The following is a 25,209-nucleotide window of genomic DNA, read 5'->3' on the forward strand; positions in this document are numbered from 1 at the left end:
TTGGCTGTAGTGCTGCAGTTTGGATAGATAGGCAAAAAGCAGGAAGCAAAAACTTTGCATCCTTACATACATCTGACCACCTCCTGTGCCTCTTCTACATTTTGCCCTTTTGGGATACAGAACACCATATCCTTAATTCCACTAGAGACACATGGCAGGCCTATAAACATTTAATTGGTGTGGTCGACTAGAGTTGCATTACAGTTTGTACTTGTAGCTGCAGCGTTGAGAAGCTACAGACTCTTGATCAAGAGGCCGAAAAAGTGCTTGTGGTTTTTAAACTTAGAGATGCGGGATGCGGACATTTTGCAGTTGCCGTTTGTGCTCATGCAGCAGCTGACTCTTATAAGCAAACTACTTCCTATTCGGATACCTTAAAACCCTTATAGCTTTTTCTGCTGGCGGTGTAGAATAAGAGCCACTTAGTTTAGGAACCTGGCGCCAATTCTGAGTGCAAGCCATATTATACTTAATATATACAGCAGTTGGCTGTGTCACTCAATTATATACCTAATTGTGTAAACACTGAATGTTGGTATTGATTGAGAACGTGCCTTCTTCTGTTCCAAAATTATAATCTAGCACAGTGTGTTGGTGGTTCTTGCTATTTGTGGCTTTCACTGATGCTAAGAAGGAGTGCTTTGTAATGACGACACACACAGAGACCTGCAGACATGCAGAGACACCCACTCAGACAGAATGTGTTCCTGCACTGTTCTTCCTTTCTGTTTCTCTTCACTCACTCGTCTCCCCCTCACGCCCACGCTTCTACTCTCTGTGCTGCTGATCATCGGTTTATCTGCACAGCTCTGTAGGATGTGTAACTGTCTTTTGTTTCAGATAAAGCAAACCACACATTTCATACAACCATTTTGGTTTCACACCTATCTTTTGGCTCTCCGCAGTCTATTTCTGAAGCTTTACATGGGAGCCTTCCTCTTCTGCACTTTATATTCTTTTTGTCCTTCCTTACTTTGGTTTGTTCTGACATTTTAAGGCCATTCAAACATTTACAGCAATGCAATATTGTTGCTATCTCTGCCCATTCTAAGCTTTATTAGGATAGCACCTGGGGCCATAAATCAGAAAATTATATTTTGAGTCGATGTAAGACTTTCTCTATAATGTCTCAGCCTTTGTGCTGCCTGCACAGCCCTTTTATTCTGTCCCATAGTCTGCCCTTGTTTTTCCCTAGTTCTCATCTTGAGACACCTGGGGATGAAGCTGCTTTGTTGCCGTATTCCATTATGAATGAAGGCAGTTTTCAGCCTGCCCATTCATCTCTGCTGCAGCAGGAGACACTGAGCTGTCAACCTCACTCTCTGCACACCCCCGCCTTCCTGACCCTGTTTGCATAAAAAGGGAATACATTGTAAAGGGGGTACTACTTGATTGCGTCATGTTTCTCCGGTGATAAAATGAGGGCGGCCAATGACTGTGGAGCCCTCTCCCCTTCTGTCTGGTTTATATTGGTGTGCCGGACCCTGCAGCATGGCTACGCTAATTTCTTTGTCCGGACTTGCCACACATTTGTACAACCAAACAAATGCACACCAATGTCTATGTACTTGAGAGGCTGACTGTGTCTATGATGTGGTTAGTTTAAGTCCTTCACATCCCCTCGGCTTACTTGAGCAGGTGATTGCTATGTATCCTTGAGCCCCTATCTTTATATGTATACCCATCATCAGGGAACATCCAGGGAAGCCTTGTAACTGGATCAGTTCTCTTAAGCTATAAAATACTTTCATTGGATTGGACAGCGGTCACTCAGCAGCCTCCCCACCCCTCTTTACCCTGCGTGTGCAGGCACTGGGTAACGGGTTGTGCTTAATGTGTTGGAAATTTCATTTAACTCTCCACTTCTCATCTCTTCTCTCGGTGGCCAGTGATTGCATGCAGCCTCTCCACTTTCTCCTTCTCTTAACCCCTCCTCCATCTCCCTTGGGTTGACTGCATTTCTACTACTAGTGAGGGAGATGCAGACTGGGTGAATGAGAAAGGCAGGAATAAGAAATGAGAAAGTAAGATACGGGAGTGGGCAGATGTAGCCAGATTGCTCACCTTGATTCCAACTTTGCCCTTTTACTCCCTATGCAATATGGTTTCAGAAAAAAAAACGTTATGGTCATGCTGTTCCTTCCTAGAACTCAGAAAGCAAAGTCAGATAAAGAGGGATCTTGGGCAACCTCTCTCTTAACCATCAGATACAAATTGGCTAACTACAACATTTTCCAAAACTAACTGGATTAAAACGCACCTACAGTAATTTGCCAACAACAGTGTGACGGGATAGAAAATAAATTACTTCTGCAACATTTTGCACCATGGGAGTGCCACATGGCTTGGTCTTAGGACCATTGATCTTGTGATTTTGAAAACATTCTGTATGCATAGGATCGATCGATACACCCATTGGCAGATAATGTATCAGAACGAAACATATATTTTTGTAACTCTCTTTTGTTGTTCTATAAAGAGTAAGCGTTTACTCTGGACTATGTACCTTTCCATACTAACCTGAATATGTTTCTTTTTATACTCAATGTGTAATTTAAAATAGCTGCGTGCAATAAGAAAAGAGAAAATGAATTAGGTTAATAAGGCCGTCCCCTATCTGTACCAAGCCCCCAGGAAGTGCGCCGGACTCTGAGGAAAATATTTGTTGTGGCCAAACGGCGTTACTACACTTTCGTATCAGTCGATGGGCCCGGAAATACTTTTTCCCATTGACTAACATTGGGAAAGAGACTTCTGTAAATCGCTGGATCATTTTTTAAACTAAATAAACTACCCAGTATGAACATTTGTACAGCCCTTATTAAAAACATTCGGTCCTCAAGTTGTAAAATGTGCTAATAACGTTAATCTGAGAGTTATTATCCTCGGCATCTAACCCACGGGACCACGCAGCCCGGCACGTTCATGTTACGTGTTCAGTACTACATGCGTTTTACCTTTACCCATGGATGCACAATAAGAACGGATTATATGAATACTTTCGTGATGTTTCGCTCTCTCAAAAGTTGGGCCATTTTCTCTTCATGCTCCAATGAGCAACTCTCATAGGAATGAATGAGGCCCCGCCTCCCACGCTGTATCCAGTTCTTATACATCCATGATCTGTACTGGCTCTTTTCTCTATAGTATATTTCCCATTTACCATCTGGTGTACTGGTTAACTCGCTTAACTGGGAACAAATAGCAATCCAATCAATTTACTCACAATGATCTCACAGCAGCACACACACACACACACACACACACACACACACACACATACACACACACACACACACACACACACACACACACACACACACACACACACAGTTTTTTTGTACAATACGCTCCATCTGGATTCACTGAGTTGTATTGTTATGTGGTGAAGTGTTAAGTATTATTTTTAGACTTTTGAATTGTCTAATTCTAAGGAGTATCAGGTGCTTGATATTCCCCCACTTGCTCCCCTCTTGTGTATCAAGGCTTGAGTTGGTGCTTTTACTTGTTGGAATTTCCCCCTGCGGTGACTGGAGCGGCAGAGTTGTCGAGGGTGTACAAGCCATTATCAACTGCTTCCATGCAGAGAATTATTTTTCTAAATGAATGAATTGTTATGGCTAATCGACTCTTTGGTAGACATTGCTGAATACACAGTCGGATTCCAACTTTGCAGAGCACACACACAGGCCTATTCGACTGCTCCATCTTTCACAGAGGCGCACTTAACTTGGCATCTGTTATATCTAAGATTAACTATTTGCCAATCTGAGTTGTGAGGTATCTTACATAAGAAGACATCTGAGTCCTGTGGCTGCTTGCTGATGAGTCGTTTCCAGTAACTGGGGAACACGTCAGTTCAGGCGTGGGGAATGTGCAGAGAGGATAAAATACTGGAGTCTGCGCCTGCCTCAGACTTCATGTGAGCGTTACAGTACCTGTTGCTACGGATCAGGCAGCTCTCAGGTGTCAACACACTTACAACATGTGAAGCATGATGAATTAGTAGTTGGTGTGATAGGAGCTACCTGAAAAGACTGCAAGCTGTGCACCCTCAGAGTTTAGGTTTGGCATATCACAGTGAGATTGGTCCCTTAGCAGCAGCAAGCTCATAACACACTCCGTCATAAATCAATCAGTAAATCAATACGTGGCTGCCAGCGGTTGCTTATTTTCTCCCTGTGACAAGGAGAGTGGAGCACGTTCTGAGTGTGTCAGAAGGGATGTGGCTGATGTATGTTATTTCATTTGAAATGGAAAAAATTGCCACTTCTATGAAGTTGTTTTGTCGGAAAAAAAAACGTTTACCACTGAAAATGTCCTCATGATAATAACAGAAAGCTAATGCATAACAATAGAAAGTTACTCCAATAACAACAACAGTTCTTGCTTGAAAGAAATAATAATTTCCACTTAAAAATCGGCATACAGTAAATTGTTAATAGGAATATATATATATATAGGGCTAATTATTATCCCTAGTTTATTGCCTTGCAAGCTTTTAGAAACTGCATTCAGTCTCACCCGAGTTAGCGGTGAATGCTTGAAAATGTACTATTCTGCTGACTGGATAACAGTATGGGATGTTTTCGTGTCTGTTACATTGGCTTTGCAAGCAGAAAATAAGTCTGTCTCTTTACCTGCTTATAGCTTATTGTGTTTGATCCACAAAGAAAAGGCATTGTCAGTAGGGACTTAACCTGCTGGTGCCTTGTGTATCAGGAGACTTGGTTGTTATGTTGAGCGTATACATGCTGTATAATGCTACTACAGTGCTTGGTATCTAGAGAGAGCAGCTGTTGTCCTCAGTGGCATCTAATCAACAGAAATAGTCGGAGCCTCCCCTCACTGGGACACGGGCCTCGTGGTGCAGACAGGTCACAGCGACTCCTTTCAGAAACAACGCATAAATAAACTTAACATACGATAGTTTATTTGGCACTTCCTGGATTATGTTATTGCCGGTAACGATACATTTTTCATTAAAGTATCCTTTTTAACTTTGATTCTTCTTTGAATCCGAATCAGAAACACTTAACACATACGAGGAATGCATACATAAACACAGTCAAAGAAGATCAATTGTAATTGCCTTTTATACTGTTACAAACTCTTTTTATATTGGTTAAGCATTGTCTCAATAACTATATTTCTGGGTTCTATGTCAATATTGATTTAAAATTACTATGTCATCCTTGAAAATCAAACAGGATTTATGTATGAATTAGTTGACATCATGAAGTCATCTTAATGTTTTGGTGTTTATTTTTTGTACACCATAGACCCACTGTTATTGCACAACAAGTAAAACCTGTAGTACTTTTTGAACCAGAATCTTATTGACCCATACATATTATTCTGTTGCCGCAGCGTGAATTCACTGCCAGCATGAAAATGAGCCGGTTTGGTTGCTTGGCCGAGACCTCACATCAGTAAATACCCCACATCACTGTGGATACTCTCTTGGTGTTTGTTGGACACTTTTTTATAGTTGCTGGACTCCTGAGTTAATGCTGTAGGCCTGCCTTTGTAAATATAAGGAGGAGGCAGTAATCCTGCAGCAACATGCTATCTGTTATCTGTGACCTTAGCACCAAGGTCCAATGCCTATCTTAATGGTGAATACACTGTGTTAAAAAGCTCCAGTTTGTGTTGAAAGGTCCATGTCAAACACACTCATAAACAATGGAAAGTGTGTTTTAATAACTGACTCAACAATCTTTCCCAGTATTATTTCTGCCTATTTGCAGAGCTGGAGGCAAAAATGTCAGCTGGTTATCATAGCAGCTCCCCAAGGGTAGCTAATGTTCAAGCTTGACTTGTTCTGAGCCTTAACAACCCTGCATGCTGAGAATCTCACTTTCCGTAGAATATATTCTGAGAGAAACTACAGACACCATTTCCCAAAGTGTTCCTTGTGTAAAGATAGATTCATTACTGTTAGTGTTTCCACTGGCAAAAACTCAAATGGCCACACTACGAGCTCTGTCCTTCCTTCTAAAAATGTAATTTTCCAATGCTGAGAGTCGTTAAAAGAGAGGTAATTGTGTGTGTAATATAACACATACTGTAGAGAGACATCCATTTGTAGATTTGAGCTCTGATACAGAAAGGACACAGCAGATATGTCATTAGACAGATTAATATATATTCACGTGCCAGCCTGCTTTTTATAGGTTATTCAACTGACTACTAATGGTTAATTAATGTATAGCTTACATTTACTGGCAGCATGGGGGCTTAGCGGTTAGCCCTGCATGTCACAGCTGCCTAATGGTGCATCTCTGTCTGAATGTTCTTCCTCTGTCTGTGTGTGGGTTTCTTACCACAGTCACAGCACATGCAGATTTGTTGACTCGATATCGCTTGTAGTTGTGAATAAAAGTGTCAATTTGAGTTTTGAGTGTGATTGTTAGTCCTGTGATAGACCAGCGGCCAGTCCTGGGTGAACGGAGCTTCTTTCACCACTGCATGCTGGGATACAGTTCAGCCTGGAGTAACACACCTAACACACTACGACATAAAGTGCCGACAAAACAATCAACATATTGGGTTAAAAAGCAGGTGGCAGGGTAGCTCTTTTGCTCTTGCTCTTATTATCTTGATCATAAAAAGTTAAACATTTAAAATGAATTTGTTACATGTTTCTAAACTAGGTATTAAATATGTTGGCAGATTATACCACTGTTATGTTGCAATGTAGATACATGTGTTTTTAGAAGTCTAGCTTGTCTGTAAAAAACGATTTATGAAGCAATTTACTTTACTCTACTTTAAATAATGTGACCTTATGGGATTGCCTTTCTATCTAAGTTAGACGTTTTAGAACCCATTAAAGCACCACCAACCAACCCCAAGATTTGATGCCGGTTTTCGAGAAAAACAAGTTAAGACAGACTCCTTAATTATGGGAGTGTTTTTTGCATCTTCAGAACATCTGAAAGCATGCAGATGAGAAACATCTAATATTTGCATGTTCCTGTGGTTTGCACCTGCAGTCTTCCACACACTTTCAAACTGAGTCATGAACGTGACATTTGGGATGTGTGTGAATCGGGTCCTAACTGTTTTATTTTTGACAGCGTTGCCTCCACCGCTGGTGGTGATGGTGGATGGATTAAAAAAAATCATGTCTGACCTTTCAGGGTGTTGTTGCTTTCTGTGCTTAAAGCAAGTTTGTTGAGCGCTTGAGTGACATAAAAGTGTGTGCGATCAGAGCCCCACAGAGGCTGCATAGACATGGGTCTCATATGAGTGGTTCATGGGGTACACTAGTTGGTTTTCAGCATGCTCAGTCAAGGTGTTTTAATGGAGACTTCATCTCCATCTTATTTTTCTTCAGGGCTGGGAGGCAGGCAACATCTGAGCACGTACACTAACTTTAAAGTGAAAGTATTTTAGTCAATCCAGTCTACCGTGACCCTCTGTCATACACCTGCCTACACACACTGTTACAAATCTCTATCTTACAAATGCTCACAGCCAAAGACACCAAAACAACCCTATTTTGTGCTTTTCCTCTAGTATGATCAGGTTAAATTGAAAAAATGCAATGCTTATTGTGGTTTAGAAGTAAATAAGCTGCAGTCCGCTCTTCCATCTCTGATTGACAGTGGCAGCGACAGAGACCCCTCCCCAGCGTACGCAAACGTTTCACATGGAAAGCTCTACATTCTGTATGCATGGCTCGGACCACATAGTGTTTTTGAATGGCAGCTACAAGGAAATGTCCCTGTCCTGTTCCAGTAATAGAAAATAAAAGCACCACTTTCGCGCCTCATTCTTTTAAGTCTCTATTTTAGCTCATTGTGACTTACTGTAGAGCCTGATAGTGGCGGTTGGGAAAATAGCGTGAGGTTTGCTGTTTTCCATTTTTATTGAGATTGTCCCAAACACTTTGTTTTCACTTTGCGCTCGAGATGATGCTCCATAACTTGTTTTTTGTGTCCATTTCACTTCAGCAGGAGGTACTGTCGGCTCCTTTCACCCGTCAGACTGTGAGGAGAGCACATGGCCTACGGTCTGCAGCCCACTCTACAATCTTCACCCAGCCCCCCACTGCCCTGTCTCCACAGGTAAGTGTCTCTGCATGCATGCATGGATGTATTATTGAAAATAACATGTCATTTTAGACGTTATTGAATTCTGTGTAATAAGGCCTCTAGCACAGACCCCACATTTATGAGAGCTTTTGGTGTGTATGTGTCTGACAGGACATTGATCCAGAGCTTCTCTATATATTAACAGCAGCTAGCATCAGCACTCTTAGCACTATTAAAAGCTCACTTTATTGCAGTTCTTAAAGTACGACGGATAGGTCAGTCAGAATGTTTTATCATGATGATATCTGATCTATTTTGGCCGATTTTATTTTGCAATTAGAATAACCTGCGTCACTCAGCCTTATACATTTCTGTAATGGACAATTTTATAGTAAGTTTTATAATTCCCCTTGTGACCTTCATAAATGCAAGAGGCCGAAACTGTGCTAAAAACAATATTCAGCAGAAAATACTTTCTCTTGGCAGCCTCTGTGTAGATGTAAAATTGGATTGATATCAAAATCCAAATAATCCGTTACAATCAATCCTTCCCTGTTTTGACGAGGACTTATCTGTTGATTCTATTATTTTCAGTTTTCCTGTAATTAGCATGTTAATCCTATTTATGGTTGGTGAGGCCACTAGACGGCAGCCTGTTATAGAGCATTCAAATGTATTCAAAGACCCCACTGTTCAAAGCAGCTTCACCGGGGTGTTGTTACTTTGATTCAGTGTTGACATGAAGCCGCGTGTGCTGCCATATGAATAACCCAATACGGACACCAAATCATCGGCGTGACAAGTATGTATTTGGATTATAAACACCAGCAAGTTTTTGCAAATGCAATGTGTCATGCAACAACGGAAGACAAGCCGTTTGGGTGACATGTGGCTTTGGTGTTAGAGCTAACCACCTGGTCATTTTAACCAGCGCACTGCTGCGTGTGTGAGCCAGAAATGTAATGGTATTCATATTGAATACGATGATTAGTGCAACAGCGGGGGGATTTTTTTTTTTTTTTACATTGGCAGTCAAATTACAGTCCCATAACTTCTAATATAGTTAACAGTCACATAGATGCACCTGCCACTGGCTGGGACCCATGGGGCTTTAACATTTAAATTATTTTTTCCGACTAAATAATGGATGAGTCCACGCCATTGTGTGCATGTCTCTTTCTGAGCCCAGTGGCGTGACATCAATGCCAAATGAATTTCTTCCACAGTTATACATTTGATTGACTACCGCCATCTGTTTTCAGATCGCATGGTGGGGTAACCCGGCAAGAGTTTGATTTGTATTATTGTCTTTTGTTTGCAGTGTTGTGTTCAGCAACAAATTGAAAAGTACTGAAATCTCTGAAATTACTGAGGTTTTCTAAATTGTGCAGTGAAATGCAGGTGTGTCATACTCTAGAGAGGATGTGCTAAATGGATAATGACTTTGGATACCAAAGCATGTTAAAATGTCTGTTATTAATTATTTATAGATGTAAAATAGATAATAAAACGAGATCTTGAAGGACCTGTCATTGAAGTTTCAAATATATCCTAAATGCAAAATGTCTTTTGACTGCTTTTTCCAAGCTAAATAATGAAACCTTAAACTCTGTTTTTAAACAACATGAATGTCATTTAAGCATTTATAAAAACTTTAAACATTTGTGATTTCACGACGGAGACCTGCTAAAGACCTGAGTGTTCACATGCGTGTCAGAGTCTCCATGTGATTATGTGTACAATCGTCTTGTTTTCTACACGGTATAACTCGGGATTACACTTTCGCACTATTCTCTGCACAAGGTGACATGTCAGTGACCTTTCAAAATGACACGAAGACTCGTCATAAGATCCGGCAGTAGGCGTCTCGGCGCTGCCACTTCGTCCTTCCTCTTTTCCCCGACTTGGCTTGGTCACACTATCACTCTGTGCACTTGGTATTCCTGTGAGTAAGGTCCAGATAGAATCCAATAAGGCAGACGCATTATGTTAAAAAGATCAGCTCAAGGTTAAGTGTGCATATTTTCTACCGGGAAATGCGCTTGGCCCACCAACAAGCTTGCACGAGATGAAAGTTTTATGATGAGGACAGGATATTTGTTTCTTTAGTGGTTGAAATCCTTTGTCTATGTATGGGGTAAGAGATGCATTAGCTCATCTCTTTTTTTCTTCCTGTCGGTGTGTTTAGTTGTGTGGTAACACGCATGGGAGGGAGTGTTTGTTCAGTGTTGCTTTGTTTGCGTTAGTGTAGGAAATGGAGAAGGCAGGCCTTGGTTTGCACAGGGTTGTGGGGTAGTAATACGAGGAAAAATGAGCAGCGGCTTCCCCTTGGACTCCGTTTACATTTTGCTGCAGTAGCCCGCTCGGAAAGGCAATGGGGGAAGGTCGCTGAGTGAGAACAGGAAATGTATACATTGCTTTCCCTGCTGGAAAGTCACAACATCAGCCCTGGGTTATCCTAGCAAGGCCGCGTTCACAACGGGGTGAAACAACAGCGCTGAGAGGAATCCAGTCGATAGTCCCAAGTGTCCCCAGTCTCACTGCCTCCAGAGGGAGAGCTGTTTGTTCAGAGTGCGGGTGGGGAGGAGACATGGGAGGCTCAGCAGGGTGTGTTTGCATTGCCAGGGCTTGTTGTCTCTGCTAGGTAGGTCTGGGGATGATATATTCATAACCGCAGTAGAAGGAGGGTATCAGCAAAACCGTGACACAGTGCAGAAACTCAACCGGAATACAAGTCTGGTTATTTAAACTTGTTAGCTCTGCAAATCGGTCTCTAAACAGTGCTTGCTTGCCGTCTGTCATACCCTTACTGCATACTTCTTCTTTATTTACATGTTTTCTTTTATCTTTTCTTTGACATCCCTCTGCATTGCTGCAGTACAGGCACTTGTCTCCTACTTGGCTATGCCAGCACTCCCTCTCTCCCTCCTCCCTCCCTCTATTGCTCCTTGGCATCTATCAGTTTATCTGCAGCTTCCCATGAGGCCTGATGGGTCATTGCTACACACACACACACACACACACACACACACACACACACACACACACACACACACACACACACACACACACACACACACACACACACACACACACACACACACACACACACACACACACACACACACACACACACACACACACACACACACACACACACACACACACACACACACACACACACACACACACACACACACACACACACACACAGAGCAATTCTCAGCAGCACTAGTCATGCATGGGCCTCTCGACCCATCTGCGTCTCAGCTCCTACAGATGGGAGCCGAGGCAATTTGGAGTAGTTGTCAAATGTCACACCGACACATGAATGGAGAAATCTGAAATGAGAAGGAAACAAGTTTTAGTTTTTTTTGCTGTAAACTAGCCAGTTCATGCTATCGTGTTACTCAATGTGTAAAGGTACGCAAGGATACTGAAGATAAGATATTGAAGATAAGATGGTGCTGCAGTTCCAGTCTTCAGAGGTCTTGAGCAAGTCGCACTTTGAACCTGTTTTCCTGGATCCCGTCTATACTAAACTTGTCAATGTAAAATAAACTTGATTTCCTTTATTGAGGAAGCATCTGCCATGTCTTAATAATAGTACAATTCATTGAGAAGTTAAAAGAATCTCTGTCAGTTGAAAGGTTTATGGCTTTTCCCTCTCTCTTGTAGGGTGATAATGTTAGTAATGTACATTTTCCAGTCTTTGACAGGCGGGTGTAGTTTTATAGCAGAATGAGCCATTTCACATACAGCTATAGTTGCATCGTTGGTGAAGATGGAGTTGGGAAATGGCCAATTACCGAAAACGATGGCTGATGCTCCGGGAAGCGGGTATGTTATGCAAAGAGCCATGAAAAACACTTTATCGCTCTATATAAAGGATACATTGAACTGCCAGAGCACAAGCAGCTTAGATTATTTTCTGTTTCCTTAAAGTTTTTAGAATCTATCATTCTTTCTGTATATGTGTGCACTTTAAGTTTAGGCATTACCTCAGCAAGAACATTGCCATACCTTCCATTTACTGATTGACTATAAACTGTGTAGATGCTAGTCCAAATGTATAGCTCCTTGCCAGAAGGGGGAAGAATGAGATTTTGCTTGAATGTTGTCACAAAGAATTTGTGCTCGATTCTAATTTTCAAACCTGATTTGTTGTATAATGGCACCAAGGAGATTTGGAGGAAAACAATATAGAAAAGTACTAAAGGATTTGCTCAATTGCTCTTTTTTTCATTTCCCCCTTCTGTTAGTGAAAGTGGAATAGTGGAGTGAGAAATGTCAGTGGAAGATGCTGTGTGCAATTTGAGTAAACAAATAATATATATACTCCTTTCCTGATTCATTACTCTCAACCGCAGGCATAATACAAACGTTTGTAGATTCAGTGTGACTTACAATTCCTGGAGACATCATTATCTTTATCAATTGTGAATAAATATCCATAAATTAGCTTAGAAGTCTCATAAAAAAACCTCTGTTTAACTCCAGAACTTGCCAAATGAATCCAGTGATAGTTGTCTAGACATCCATGGATTCCAAAAAGCGACTGGTTATAGCTAATTAGGCACACTCTTAATGGTGATCATTATCCAAAATATTACGAAATATAGACTTCAGTGCCCTCTGACCCCACCTTCCCTAAAAAAAAAAGAAGAGTTATTACATCACAGCGTATATATACTTAAGCGTAATATCAAAACAACGGCCCGGGGTGCAAAACGCATCAATGACAGCGACCCTCTACGACACAAAACAACACCATTTATATAAACACCTATCATGACAGGGCACGCACAGCCAAGTACCAATTAAAAATGAATTAAGTCGGCACGGCGACCCACATTGAAAATGGCCTAAAAAGGCCTACCTTTGATGATCAAATCACTTAAACACAAAGTCCATCCTCATGTCCTTTTTGGATGAAGCACTTGATGGCGGGTCATGCAGCTGATCCTTTGCCACTCCAATTTATCATTGTAACTCAATCTTGAAAATGACTCGGTTGATAATTTCGCAACAATGTCATCACTATCACTGACATGAGCCATTCATTTCACATTACTCTCTCGTTGAGTTACTATAACTTGGCCCTCTGTGAATTTACAGCTGGATCACCAATAAGCTCCTGTCTTCACAGTAACTCGCATAGACGGCCAAAGGAGCTTCTTTCATTTAACCCTTCACATTCCAATTGGGCTGCAAGATTTGGGAAAATAATCTAATTGCGATTTTTCTGACAGATATTGCGATTCGATTTGCGATACTTGTTTTTAAGCGACACAATGGAAGTTTATTCTAAAATGCGGCCATATCTCCGGCTAGGAAGGTCGTATCAACGTGCTCCCGTCTCTTGCACCCCTGCAGCCCGAGCTACGAGTGAAAGAACTAAACTTACATGAAACTTCCGTTGGGTTGCTTTAAAGTCAAGCTTCACTTTAAGATTCACCCTGTAATAGATGTAAAACATGTGATGGAGCATTACTAACCTGACTCAGATTGTTTGTTTCACCAAACCATCTAGGAAAGCTCCATTGGAAGCCATTTAGAAAGGGCAGGCACTTTCAAAAATACTTGGCAGGTGACTGGATTGATCTGTCTATCACCTTCTATCATGGGCCACTTCTGATTGATTAACAATGGCTGGTGCATGTGGAGCACAGTACTTCTGATTGGTGTGGATGACTGACACACAGGACAAAAAAATAAAATAAAATAAAATCGCAGGCTTTGCGATTTGATAATTGCATCATTTAAATCGTGATTTCAATTTAAAATCGATTAATCGTTCAGCCTCAGAGTCTCAGAGAGGACCTAGAGGGCCCTGACGGCTCGCCACTGATAGACTTAAAAAACCATTCAAAAAAAACAAAATGAATTGTGTCAATGGCAATGTTATACTCCCTGTTAAGAAGAGAATGGATCTTCCCCAAATGTATGAAAACAATTATATTAATATAATGAAAAACAATTCTTATGTTTTCTCTTGTTACACCTAAAATACAAATGTATTGTTTTACTAAGGCTCAGAATGTCCCTTTAGATTTATTCTGTTATTCCTTGAATACCAACAGTCCTCTTTCAGTTCATACACAAGGGACACAGTTGTCTCAATTTGGTCTATCAGACATTGAAAACCCCTGATTTAGAATGACTGTTCTTTCTATGGGCTTAGCTGCACCTATTTAAAGGAGACTGTTGTTGACCTAAATAGCTTTTATTTTATCTTTGCCCTATAACACAGAAAACACACCCTTATAAATCACTACAACTGGGTTGCACAACCATTTTTAACCCCCTTCCCATTCAAGAAATGTTATATTCAGAGAATGGCCTTAACATTGTTTTGTATGATTTACAATACAATGTGACAGTAGACATGTGCCATACCCTCTAAATGGTTTCCCTAGGGCCCTTTATATTTGACCTGCTCCTCACTTTCAGTGTAATGTCCAATTAGTATACAGCAGAGAGTCCAAATGTTAAGGTGTGTACGGCTTATCTAAAAGGCTTTATAATAGAAGAGCTAACAATGGTGGCTGTTTAACTAACAAAAGATGAATGTGACTTTGTGCTAAAGGACTGATCGTTCTGCACCGTCCTGACTCTCCCAGAGGAAGAATGAGCTTTTATTTCCTTATTATTATCTTTCATGGTCGGCAGGGAAAAGGCAGACAGAAATAAATTAGAAAGAACACAGCTGTCCCACTTCTGTGACCGGGTATTTGTGTTTTCGCATCTCTGAGTATACAAAATTGCCTCACTGCTGTTAACAAATTGATTTTCTAAAATTCCCCCACTACAAATATGTACACCATAATCCTACACTACCTCAGACAGCACTTCCAGACTGCTTCAGCTTTAATTAACTAAGCAGTTAATTAGAACGTCCCTCAGTTATTATTATATAATTATCTGTTTTGAGTGGCTATACAAAGTGAGTGGAGTAATCCTAGCTGTTATCAGATTTAAGGAAGTGTCACTCGTCAGCTGATATGTAAAACACAATAGTCTAATGTTTACCAAACGACTCTTTGTCAGTATTGTGATGCTGTTTGAAAGAAGTGGATTAAGATAACTGTAGCCTTTAGTTTGTTGCCCTAAAATGAAATGGATTATTCCATCATGACACAGATACTGGTCGGCTTAGTAAAGCTAAAAATTACCTGTAAAACTGAGGTTCACTCAGTGATAACATTATTGATCTGTTTGTCTACAGTATGTGTTCACAGATATTGCACAAATACAATTGCAGCAAAAGGTCTCATCTACGGAGATTTTATGTATGTTTGCATTTTCAGACAGAGGGTCTGTGGGGATAAATCTAATAAAGGCAGTGAACATAATGCTGAATAACAGTAAACAAACCAGCAAAGTTGGTATGTTAAGGGGTATGAGTATGATTGTGCTCCTAAATTAACTATTCCCACTCTTATACTGAGGTTACAGGATATAACAATCTTTTTTTTCCTCCTTTTTATAAAAAAAGTTTAGGTGTCTTAGTGAATTGCTGATATTGCTCACACAATCAATATGAAGAACTTAGAGTAAAAAGCGGATTTTCTTTCAGGACATTAACAGGCATTTTCTCTGTTATCTGTTTGAACAGCCTTTTGTGTTCACACTTTAAAGTTTCATTGGCTGTACCCGGCTCTCAAATCAACGCCATTATTTCGGTATAAAAGTTTATGTTGGTCTTAAAAGAACAAACGGGAATTCATGAAAAACTCTAATCTGTTGCATTGACTATGTCTTTAACTGGGTTCTCTTGTGCTTTGATACTGTCAATGTGGGATGTTTAGTAGGGACTGGGCAAATCCTTAAAGCAAAGCACCTAATGACAATCCATGAAACTATATTGTAACACAGCCGCAAGAAATATCAGTCTTCTATAAGTTGTTTTACTGAGCTCTGACTTGACGTTTTTATCTTTAAAAACATGTTTCATTTTTCATTTATTTTACCTTGCCTAGTCCTGTGTTTCCCATTTGATATGGTATTCAAACAGCTTAATCCACACAACTGTTTTATTAATCAACTTTTTCTATGGCCCACGTTCTCGTGGATAAAGGACTCACTATATTGTTAAAGGACAAGCCTTATCCCATTCAATAATTTCCTGTCAACATCCAGAAAAGTGAAATGGAAGGAGGGCCTATATCTAATGGAAATGTGCCACCCAGACACTGATGTAAGCAGCTATGTTGAAGACATCTGAATATAAATAACTTCACTTTGTTATCTTTGAATTGATAATGTTCTTCTAAGCATAATCACGCAGTCAGGATTGAATATTTATGGTGGGCTTCAGTTTACCTGCATTGGTGCTTTAATCGTGTTATGACTATATTATTTATGTGCGTGTAAAATGAAGAGACTGCTTGAATTTCTGAAAAATGATGATTCTGCAGAAAAGCCTTGGCATTTAAATTTGAGAAGCAGAGGAGACGAGATGACATTTACAGCTGATATTTTAGACGGCAGCAAATACCTGCTGGATTTAACTCCGAAGAAATAGTGTAACATTATATAATCTGCGTATCATGATAAAATACAACAAACAACAAAAATAACTCAAACGAAATCCTTAACACTTGATACGATTTGTGAGTGATGAAGTGTTTCCTTCAAAGGATTTCTGAGTTCCGGTGATCGAGCCGACACCCTGCTGTGTCTGGCTGCTTGCCAGAGGCGACGCCTAAGGCACTCCGATCACACTGAAGCTCTGAAGTGACTAATTTGTTGTAATGGTAGCCCTTAGAGGGTAACTCAACATACATATTATTAACATCTGTTACAACAAAAGGAAGATGTTTTGCCTCTAGATACCCAAATCACTTGAATTAGCTTGGAAACATCCACAGGAAGCTAGTTAGTCTGTTGTGGGAGGCAACACGTCGAGGACACTTTTTGCCCTTGCCTCCGCTCATTCTCCGACATCCAAGCTAGAGTGACGCGTTCAGTGAGGGGGAGAGGGAAATGGGCAGGAACAATAGCAGCGGGGGGTCGAGGGATAGCAGAGGCCCTTATGAAAGATGGAGAATTAAATGACATTCAAACCAGAAATAATTGGCTGCCACAATGGGCCGCATTTAAAGATGAGGATTAAGATATTGTGAATGTGAGCAGGAGGACAGAGAGATATGGTGATGTCGTTTTTGTCTGGCCATTAGGGAGTCTGACTAGCTCACTTCAATTTTAGGTCATGATGTCATTTAGCGGAGATTAAAGGGCAAAGATGAGGGGGGGAGCTTGAGGCAAGAGAAGAGAGGATGGTGACGATCTTTAACAAATTCACCATCAGTTATGCAGTCTGATCCGGCCTTGATAGAAGCTTAATTAATTGCACAGTGTTTTAGTCATTTTTCCGGCCCCTGTCTGGTCTGTGAGTCAGGGTGGTGTGTTTGTCATGACTCCTAGAGCTAGTAGAGGAGGGGGCCGTGACATTACAAGCAGCAGGGAGAAGGGTTCGAGATCCATGACCCGTTGAGATCTAAAATAAAAACAGGCGGCTTCCATTCCCTTGGCCCTCCAGGTGTGCAGAATGATAGACCCTGGCCTGTTTTCCTTCCCCATTACTGCAAACATTCCAAAGTCTGTGCTAGAGCGTGCTGTTCCCCCACATGGCCCCTTGGCAAAGGACATGTGACTATTTGATGCTTGTTGCGAATGGCCTGGAGTGAATCATTTGTTTTTATTATAACTATGAGACAAGTGGGACCCAACCAAAAGAATATCCTAGACTTTGTGTCTTTCTTAGAAAATAACCTATGAATATCAATCTCTAAATATTTGTCCACATATTTAAATACCAACATCATTTGATCTGAAGTAGGGCACTGAAATAGACATTGTACCTTCTGCTGGCTGAACAATTAAGCATTTGTTTCAGCGTGGCACACAAGCAGAGTCTGTGTGATAGCACCAGCTCAATGGACAACACAAATGTACTGTTTTCACTTCCTATGAATTTACTTTTTCTTTCTTTTATTTAGCTTTGTTAGCTGCTAACAAGCTAACCTGGAACATGCTAAACTTGGTTGCTACTGACAAAAAGGTAAACTCAGCTTATTCAGGGGACATTGAGCCTCTGTTTTCTGTCTAAAACTACAGTCAACATAGTAAGTGAGGAAATTATTATCACCGCAAGCCAGGTACCATATACTTTTACTATAAAGTTTAAATATTGATTTAATTCTGCACATTTGGCAGTAGATGTGAAACAAACACACCTACACTTTCCACTCCATTTTTAAACTAGCAGCCACTAGTTCATGTATTTATTATGTTCTCTTTGAAGGGAAACTTTCTTTCCCTTGTCATTCATGATGTAAAACACCAACTGTCGAGCACAGAAACAGTGCTTAGCTCAGGTCAAAAGAGCAGCTGCAGACTGCACGGAGAAGTCATGTGGTTTACAGTCTCTCCATGCATAGCAGAAGGTTGAGCAGTGAATGTGCCAAGTGAAAATTAGCTCCAGCTAAATTTGGACCCGCACAGAATATATCCTGGGAGAAAAATCCATTACATGATTCTCCAAAAATGTAATATGTATTTTTTCTTCTGTAAAATTGACTACTTTTTGTAGCTCTAGACTAAAAAATCTCCATTCTCGTTTCAAAGATTGAGGCCATTGTAGCATAGAAATCTGTGTGTATTGTGCTGTGCCTGAGCCAGTTGTTATGCTGCAAACTCAACTTCAGCAGTACCTGGGCCAGTCTGTATTGGGAGTGGCATTCATTAGCCCTGTTTTAGCCTTGGCATGTCTGCATGCCATATGTCCATGTGGACCGCTGCAGAGTAAACTGTGACAGTCCTGCTGACACAGCCGAGAGACCAGCGAGTCACGATTCTGTGGATTCAGTTTCAGCTCTTATTTTCTCCAAGGCCATCGACTGATGAGGCCAGACAGCTAATGCTGCAGATTGATAGTTGGATACTGCTGCATTGATTTATTAGGCAATTTTAGCCATGCTTTGATATAATGTGTACCTCTACAGTCCTAGTCATGACAGAGGGACACTGGATAGAAAATCACACAGACACAAGGAGAGCACGATCAAAGTTTCTCTAAAGTTTCTCCCCAGCTCCATAAATAACAGCTCAGGAGGAAATGACTGGGGTCTGTGAGACACTGTTGGCTGCCCTGTCCCCTCTCACGGTCTCATCATGAAGGGAGCATCAAGGGAATATTGGAAAACAACGCTCTACTTGCTGCTTCTTGACCATTTATGGAAGCTGCTGTCATATTATCTAACAATTGGGTTATGCAAATACCCTGCATCCTTCTATGGTTCTCAGGGTGAGAATGTATAAAAGTGTTCATATTTGAAAGGTAATTACTAGAGATACATTATGTCTTATGTATTTTTGTCCTATGATGATCCCATGATGTATCAATTTGATATGTATAATTTGCTTATTTTGTCTTCCATACTGTAGTCAATGTTTATAAATCATCATCTGACAATTAATTGGTCAGTCCCTACCAGTATTCTTTCAAATACTCAATCAAACCCCAAAAGTGAACAGTCTTAATTCTTAAAAACTTAAAAGAAATCAAAAAAGGGGTATAGAAAATGTGAAGTATGACAAACTAAGGAATTTGGCATTTTATTTAAAGGTACTTTAAAGCCCTGAGGGTCCATTGCTGTCATGTGTATCAGAAATGCTGCTTCCTTTTGGAGTCATATCTCAGTCGTTTCTGAATACCCGTTATGATGCACATGTTTTTATATTCAGTGTGACTTCTCAAGGATATCTCTGTTATCTATTACAAAGAAACCTTTAAAAAATACACTTAGAAACATAGATAAAAGGTGTTTTCATAACTTCAGAGCTTGCCTGACAATTAAATTGGTACAAAGTTTGTTTTCCGGGCTCTTTGACAAAGCATTATTTGAGGGTCACACCATTGAAGCAAACCAGGAGATGAAGCAGGCAGCTGAGGGAGAAGTGGAGCATCTCGCAGCCTTCAGCATCCCAGATGTGAGATAAAGCAGTGACCTAGAACTGATGCCCTGAACATGATATTTCATTCAATGTGGGTTTTTAATAAAAGTGTTCTTGAACTTTGAGTCCTGGAGGGAAATGTTTTTGGAGAAGAAATCAATTTGAAAGTTGTGTTTTGTGCCTCTTTAATTAACAGTTTATACCAATATTTCTGTCACACCGAGAAATCATGGCAGTTTGACAAACTATCTGGTGGCCAAACCTTGCTCCGTCCTTTTGTAGAATGTTGCTGTTTCCCCACCGCAGTGAGCAGCTACAGCAGAAATAAGAAAGCGCTTTCGACAGCGCAGTAGTGGTCCTCTGTGACCACTACTGCGCTGTCGAAATAACAAATGGGAGGTACTTTATTTCTCAATTCAAAACAAGTGTTTTATCTTCTACGATAATTAAAGCATCTCATGACAATGGGGAATGTTGGTGCAAAATGCAGCTCGGCTCTCAGAGGTGTGATTTCCAAGAGGATAATTCTAATGGTTGGAGGCTTCTAAGGTCACGAGAGGTGCTAGGAGGAGGAGAAAGAAAGCAAGGATGATAAGAAGTGCTTATTCAGCAGCATTGATTGTTCTGATATGTGTGATGTGTTGGAGCTCCGGGCACCTTTTAACACTCTTGAGGCTTAATCAGGGATGTTTGGATGAGATCGGGGCGAGTGTTGTTTGCGTAGTTCAATCCTGGATATGCATTCATTCTTTAAAGTAAGGTCTCAATTACCTTCAAAGAAAAAATACGTCTTAAGCAAGAGGGAGTGGGGGAGAAAATACTAAAAGGATAAGCAGCAAGGAGTTCACATAGTGTGCTACAGTAGGTGAAGCGCTGAGTGTTGCGTGACCTGCACAGAAATTACCACTGACACAAGCAGCTAGTGCCATCTGGTGTATGAGCAATAGGGCATGCAGACTGACCACACACACATACTGCCTACCCATTATGCATGCAAACACAATTTTGAAAGTCTGCACTGTTCTGATCTCTAAAGTGACCTGAGGAAGTCAGAGAAAGCAGATTCTGCCCCTCGGACGGATCGAGTCCAAAAGAGCCGTGAAGCTCAACGGCCCTGGCTATCCTTTAAGCTCAGGCGTGATAGCCTGCACTGCTGTTTAATAACGCATCAGGTCCCATGGTGTTTCTCAATGTCGAGGAGTCTTGCTTGGTAGCACATGTACCTCCGAGTCAGTTGCTTCAGAAGCGAGGCAAGAATCCTTCCTAGCCTCGGAAAACGAAGAATTGTGGAACAGGTGTGCGTCATACGCGAGCGCCGGCCTCGGTAGAATTCCAAGTATGCTGGACATTGGAACAGTGCTTCGGCGGGACTCGATGACGTAGTGTCCTTGAAATAGTGGCTCTGGAGCAGCTTTCCTCAACATTGAGAAACACCCACTGTGTTGTCAGGATCTTACTGAAGTGTGTCATAGAAACAAATTAATTCACAGGCGAGATTTTATCCCATGGATTTAAGCAAGTCATGAGCTGGCATTAATTAATCAAAGCATTTCCAGTGTCTAAAAGGCAATTTATTGAAATGGAATGAAAGATTAAGCAGGAATTATTTAGATCTTGCTCTAAGTGTGCAGTCTTGATGTTTGAAATGGTCTTATCAGAGGAAGGTTGTTTTCACTATCAACTCTGCATTGCAGTGGGGAGGTCAGATTGCTTACAGGCTTTCTGTCGTTCGCGCTGTGCTTTGTCACCGTTTCCCTCTCAAATGTGTGAGTGGAGATTACTTAATACTGTGCCTTTCAAGAATGTGACTACAGATTTCATATCTGTTTATGGCTTTTACCAGACGAGGAACACAGGCGAGAGAAAAGGCGGCGTTTTCTTTGGTTACGTAAGCTGTTGGGTGCTGAGATGGGGAAAATGATTCTTCTGATTACACTTTACTCAAATCCACTTTCTTCTGTTGCAACTGCTGAGTGCCCGCCTTATCTAGGTGTATATGTGCTTTTGTCTGTTTCTAAGGGGGCGGGAATGTGGGTGCGTGCGTGCTGTGGATTGTGAGTGCCTTTGAACGGGCGCAGTTGTGCTTTTCAACTAGTTAACCCCACGATGGAAGTGTGGGCAGCAAGGAGCTGAGTGGGCAGCACCTCGCCCCCGGAGCAGGAGGAGAGTGGAGGGGGGGGGTGGCGCCATGCGGCAGAGCTGTGAAATAATAAAGTGGACTCATCAGCCATACTGCATCGCCCTTATGACTTTAACAGAACACTTGCATTACTTGATATATGAGCTACATTCTTTGTCAAATTAAATAAATGTTGACCTAGTTTATGGCAATTCTGTCTATTAATCAGTTTGTCAGGCAACAGCAAATAAATCTGTTTAATAATCAAATTTTTGCCATTTATTAACAAAAAAGGTCAAACATTTTCCGGCTGTTTGTCTAACAAACAATATGTTTCGAGATGTTACTCCGTCTTCTGGGAAATTATGATTGACATTTTTAGAATCTTCTTACATTTATACAATTGATCAATTAACAGAAGAAAAACAATTCCATTGTTTTATTTGTTTTCCTATTTTGTATTTGTTCCCTTTTGTTGTAAGTTAATGAACATGTTATGCGCATTTTAAGTAATTATATCAAATTAAAAAAATGTTTTCATTTAATTCAAATTGATCTTTAATTATTCCTCAAAAAATACTGCACACCAGAGGAAATTAAACAGTCTCAGTCAGCAGTCTCTTAATGTGCTATAAAACGGCAATTAAACTAGTAACACAAGGATCCAAAAGAACTCTCACTGGTTTAATGAATAAGAGTATCGTCAACACAAATCCCTTTCAGCAGCACAAATAAAAGACACCGTTTATTTTCAATTTAATATATCATAAATCTCATTGTCGTACCCTTCACAATCCACATAGAAATAATGCTTTAAGTTGAGTCAGCGGATTGTCACAGCTGATTATTGGAACTCGGTTCAGTTAAGGTGGTCAATTTATTGTTTTTTGATCAGATTTTGGTACACCTCTTGATAAATGTAGGGTGTTCTCACTATATGGCCTCTGTCTGTCCTCAAGGCACTACTTATATTGATCTATCCCAGCACTTATTTTCACTCTACATACAGTAGCCTCCCATTGACCCCACCTTTACCATGTCATGGTAGATTAGCATGATGGAGAACCCCCCCCTGAAACTAGCCTTATCTCAAACGATTGGGTCATGTGAAAATTGATCTCAGCTCCTTAGATTGTAAATCCATCCTTTTGTACACCAGGGAAAGGAATTGAAATGATTTTAAAAGATGATTTAGATACATGTACGCATAAATTAGATGTATAGTATTTGCTCGATTGACAAGGGTGAGGTGTCCATTAATTATTTCCTGAACGACTTCGAATAGCTGCTGCGTTATCTGATCCGGGACAACGCATTAGCACAGAGATAGATATAGGCGTTGTGAAGAGAGATTACAGTGTTTTCCCCTCCCCTGAGGCTGCCATGAAATGGGAATTATGTCAGCGCTGGTGTCTGTTACAAACCACAGTTTCCGTTAAGATTTTTTCTTGCCGATCAAATGTCCGGGAATAATTTATTTTACCGGACAAATTTGAAACTTACCGGTCATGTTTCAATAATAATAATAATAATAATAAGAAGAAGAAGAAGAAGAATTGTGTAGCAGAGTTTTCGTTAGCAGGTAATTACCGGACTATGACCGGTAATGATGATGTTTAAAACTCAGTTAATGGGAGTCATTTTTATATTGCTTCAGTTTATAATCGTAACAGATCGAAATGTTCAGATTCATTTTCAATAAATGATGCACTTCCACAAACAACAAACAACATAATTATTGCCTTCAAACAAACGACTTATAGTAGATAAAGTACATTATTCAAAAGTTTACATTAACTTTGGATAATAACACGGGAGAAACGGATCCTCTCTTTTCCTCTCTCCCTCCCTCTCTCTCCTGACAGCCCGTCAGTTTCTCATACAGCTCCGTGCAGCTCGCTAAACAGTGGGCGGGGCTTCAGGTGATCATGCAGAGCTGCGTGTCTCCGTCAGACTCAGCAGCTCTGCTGATCTCTCTCTCTCGAGTCCGTACTTCACTCGCGTTTATGTCCATATCGATCAGATCCAGCTCTCCTGATCGGCCTTTATAGAGAGCACCGATCAAACTATTAAGAGTGAATATCAGCCGATAATGATCGGCGGCCAATTGATCGGAGCATCCCTAATTATTACCGGACATTTTGACCGGCAGGTTTTTAATTGACCAGTTTTTTATAAATGTTACCAGCTAAAAACCGGTAATTACCGGCTAACGGAAACCCTGCAATAAACATTGTTATACCATGCTTGGCACACATAATCTTCCCTGTGGTGTTTCTGTAAAAATAAAAGGATGTATTATGAGCAAAAAGGGATTTTTTAAAACTGCTGTCATTTTGTGTTCAGATTCAGCCCTTACAACAAAGCTAAAAGAAGTGGCAGTGTGTATGCTATGTGTTGACAACTTCTGTAGTTGCCAGAGCTCAATACATTTAGTCAAATAGATATCATGATTTGATTGAAAGGTATATCTCTATTTTGAGTCAGCTGTTACACTTAAACACTAGCTTGGTGTTGCTATGAAGCAGAATTAACAGAAGTTAGAATAGAACAGAAAGATCTAGAGTTCGCTGAAAGTAATAGATATAGAGATATATCCTAAAAGTAATAAATAAACAGTTTACAAAAAGTAAACTTAAAGTAAGGCATTAAAGGTTGAAAAGTCCTCCGAGTGCATAAGGTCCAAACAGACTATGAAAACATTAGTGTATGATATCTTCTTTCATATAACCAGCATCCAGTTTAAGATGATTGACAGGTGGTGTCAGTGAAGGGGTGCTTGAGTTCATATGGCACGGCCGTTGGGATAGCTATGGAAAAAATCTACTGTATACATAGTGGGTTCTAGCCAAATAGAGAATTCTAACATAAAAAGAAGACGTCATATATTTCACTCTTGCCGAGATGTGCTAAAATAACCCAGTTTGTTTTTAGCTTTGGCTGAACAACACTGGCAGTCCACACTGAGAGCTGCTCTGCTAACAGGAGGTGGAGACTGGTACATTTGTGTACATTTCTCCACACACAGGTTGTGTGCCGATCCCTCCCTGGGTTTATATTTCTTTTTTCCTGGCACCTCTTTGTGAA

The 25,209-nt window shown here is 40.6% G+C and overlaps 1 protein-coding gene and 1 long non-coding RNA gene across 3 annotated transcripts in view; one reads left to right on the forward strand and one right to left on the reverse strand.

Annotated features, from left to right (window-relative positions):
* Window positions 1-25,209, reverse strand: part of LOC307043661 — a 401,538-nt gene that overhangs the window by 357,830 nt on the left and 18,499 nt on the right. The gene's annotated exons all lie outside the window — the stretch shown is intronic.
* The window catches only part of mcu (mitochondrial calcium uniporter), a 55,825-nt gene that overhangs the window by 18,659 nt on the left and 11,957 nt on the right, over window positions 1-25,209 (forward strand). The window contains exon 2 of one of the 2 annotated variants that reach the window (XM_079686913.1): window positions 7,965-8,075. In XM_079686913.1, the coding sequence (XP_079543039.1) occupies window positions 7,965-8,075 (111 nt within the window). Of the gene's footprint in view, window positions 1-7,961; window positions 8,076-25,209 lie in introns of both variants that reach the window. The other variant, XM_079686914.1, reaches the window with a different exon arrangement.

The sequence above is a fragment of the Notothenia rossii genome, assembly GCF_949606895.1.
Source record: "Notothenia rossii genome assembly, chromosome: 6".
Taxonomy (NCBI): domain Eukaryota; kingdom Metazoa; phylum Chordata; class Actinopteri; order Perciformes; family Nototheniidae; genus Notothenia; species Notothenia rossii.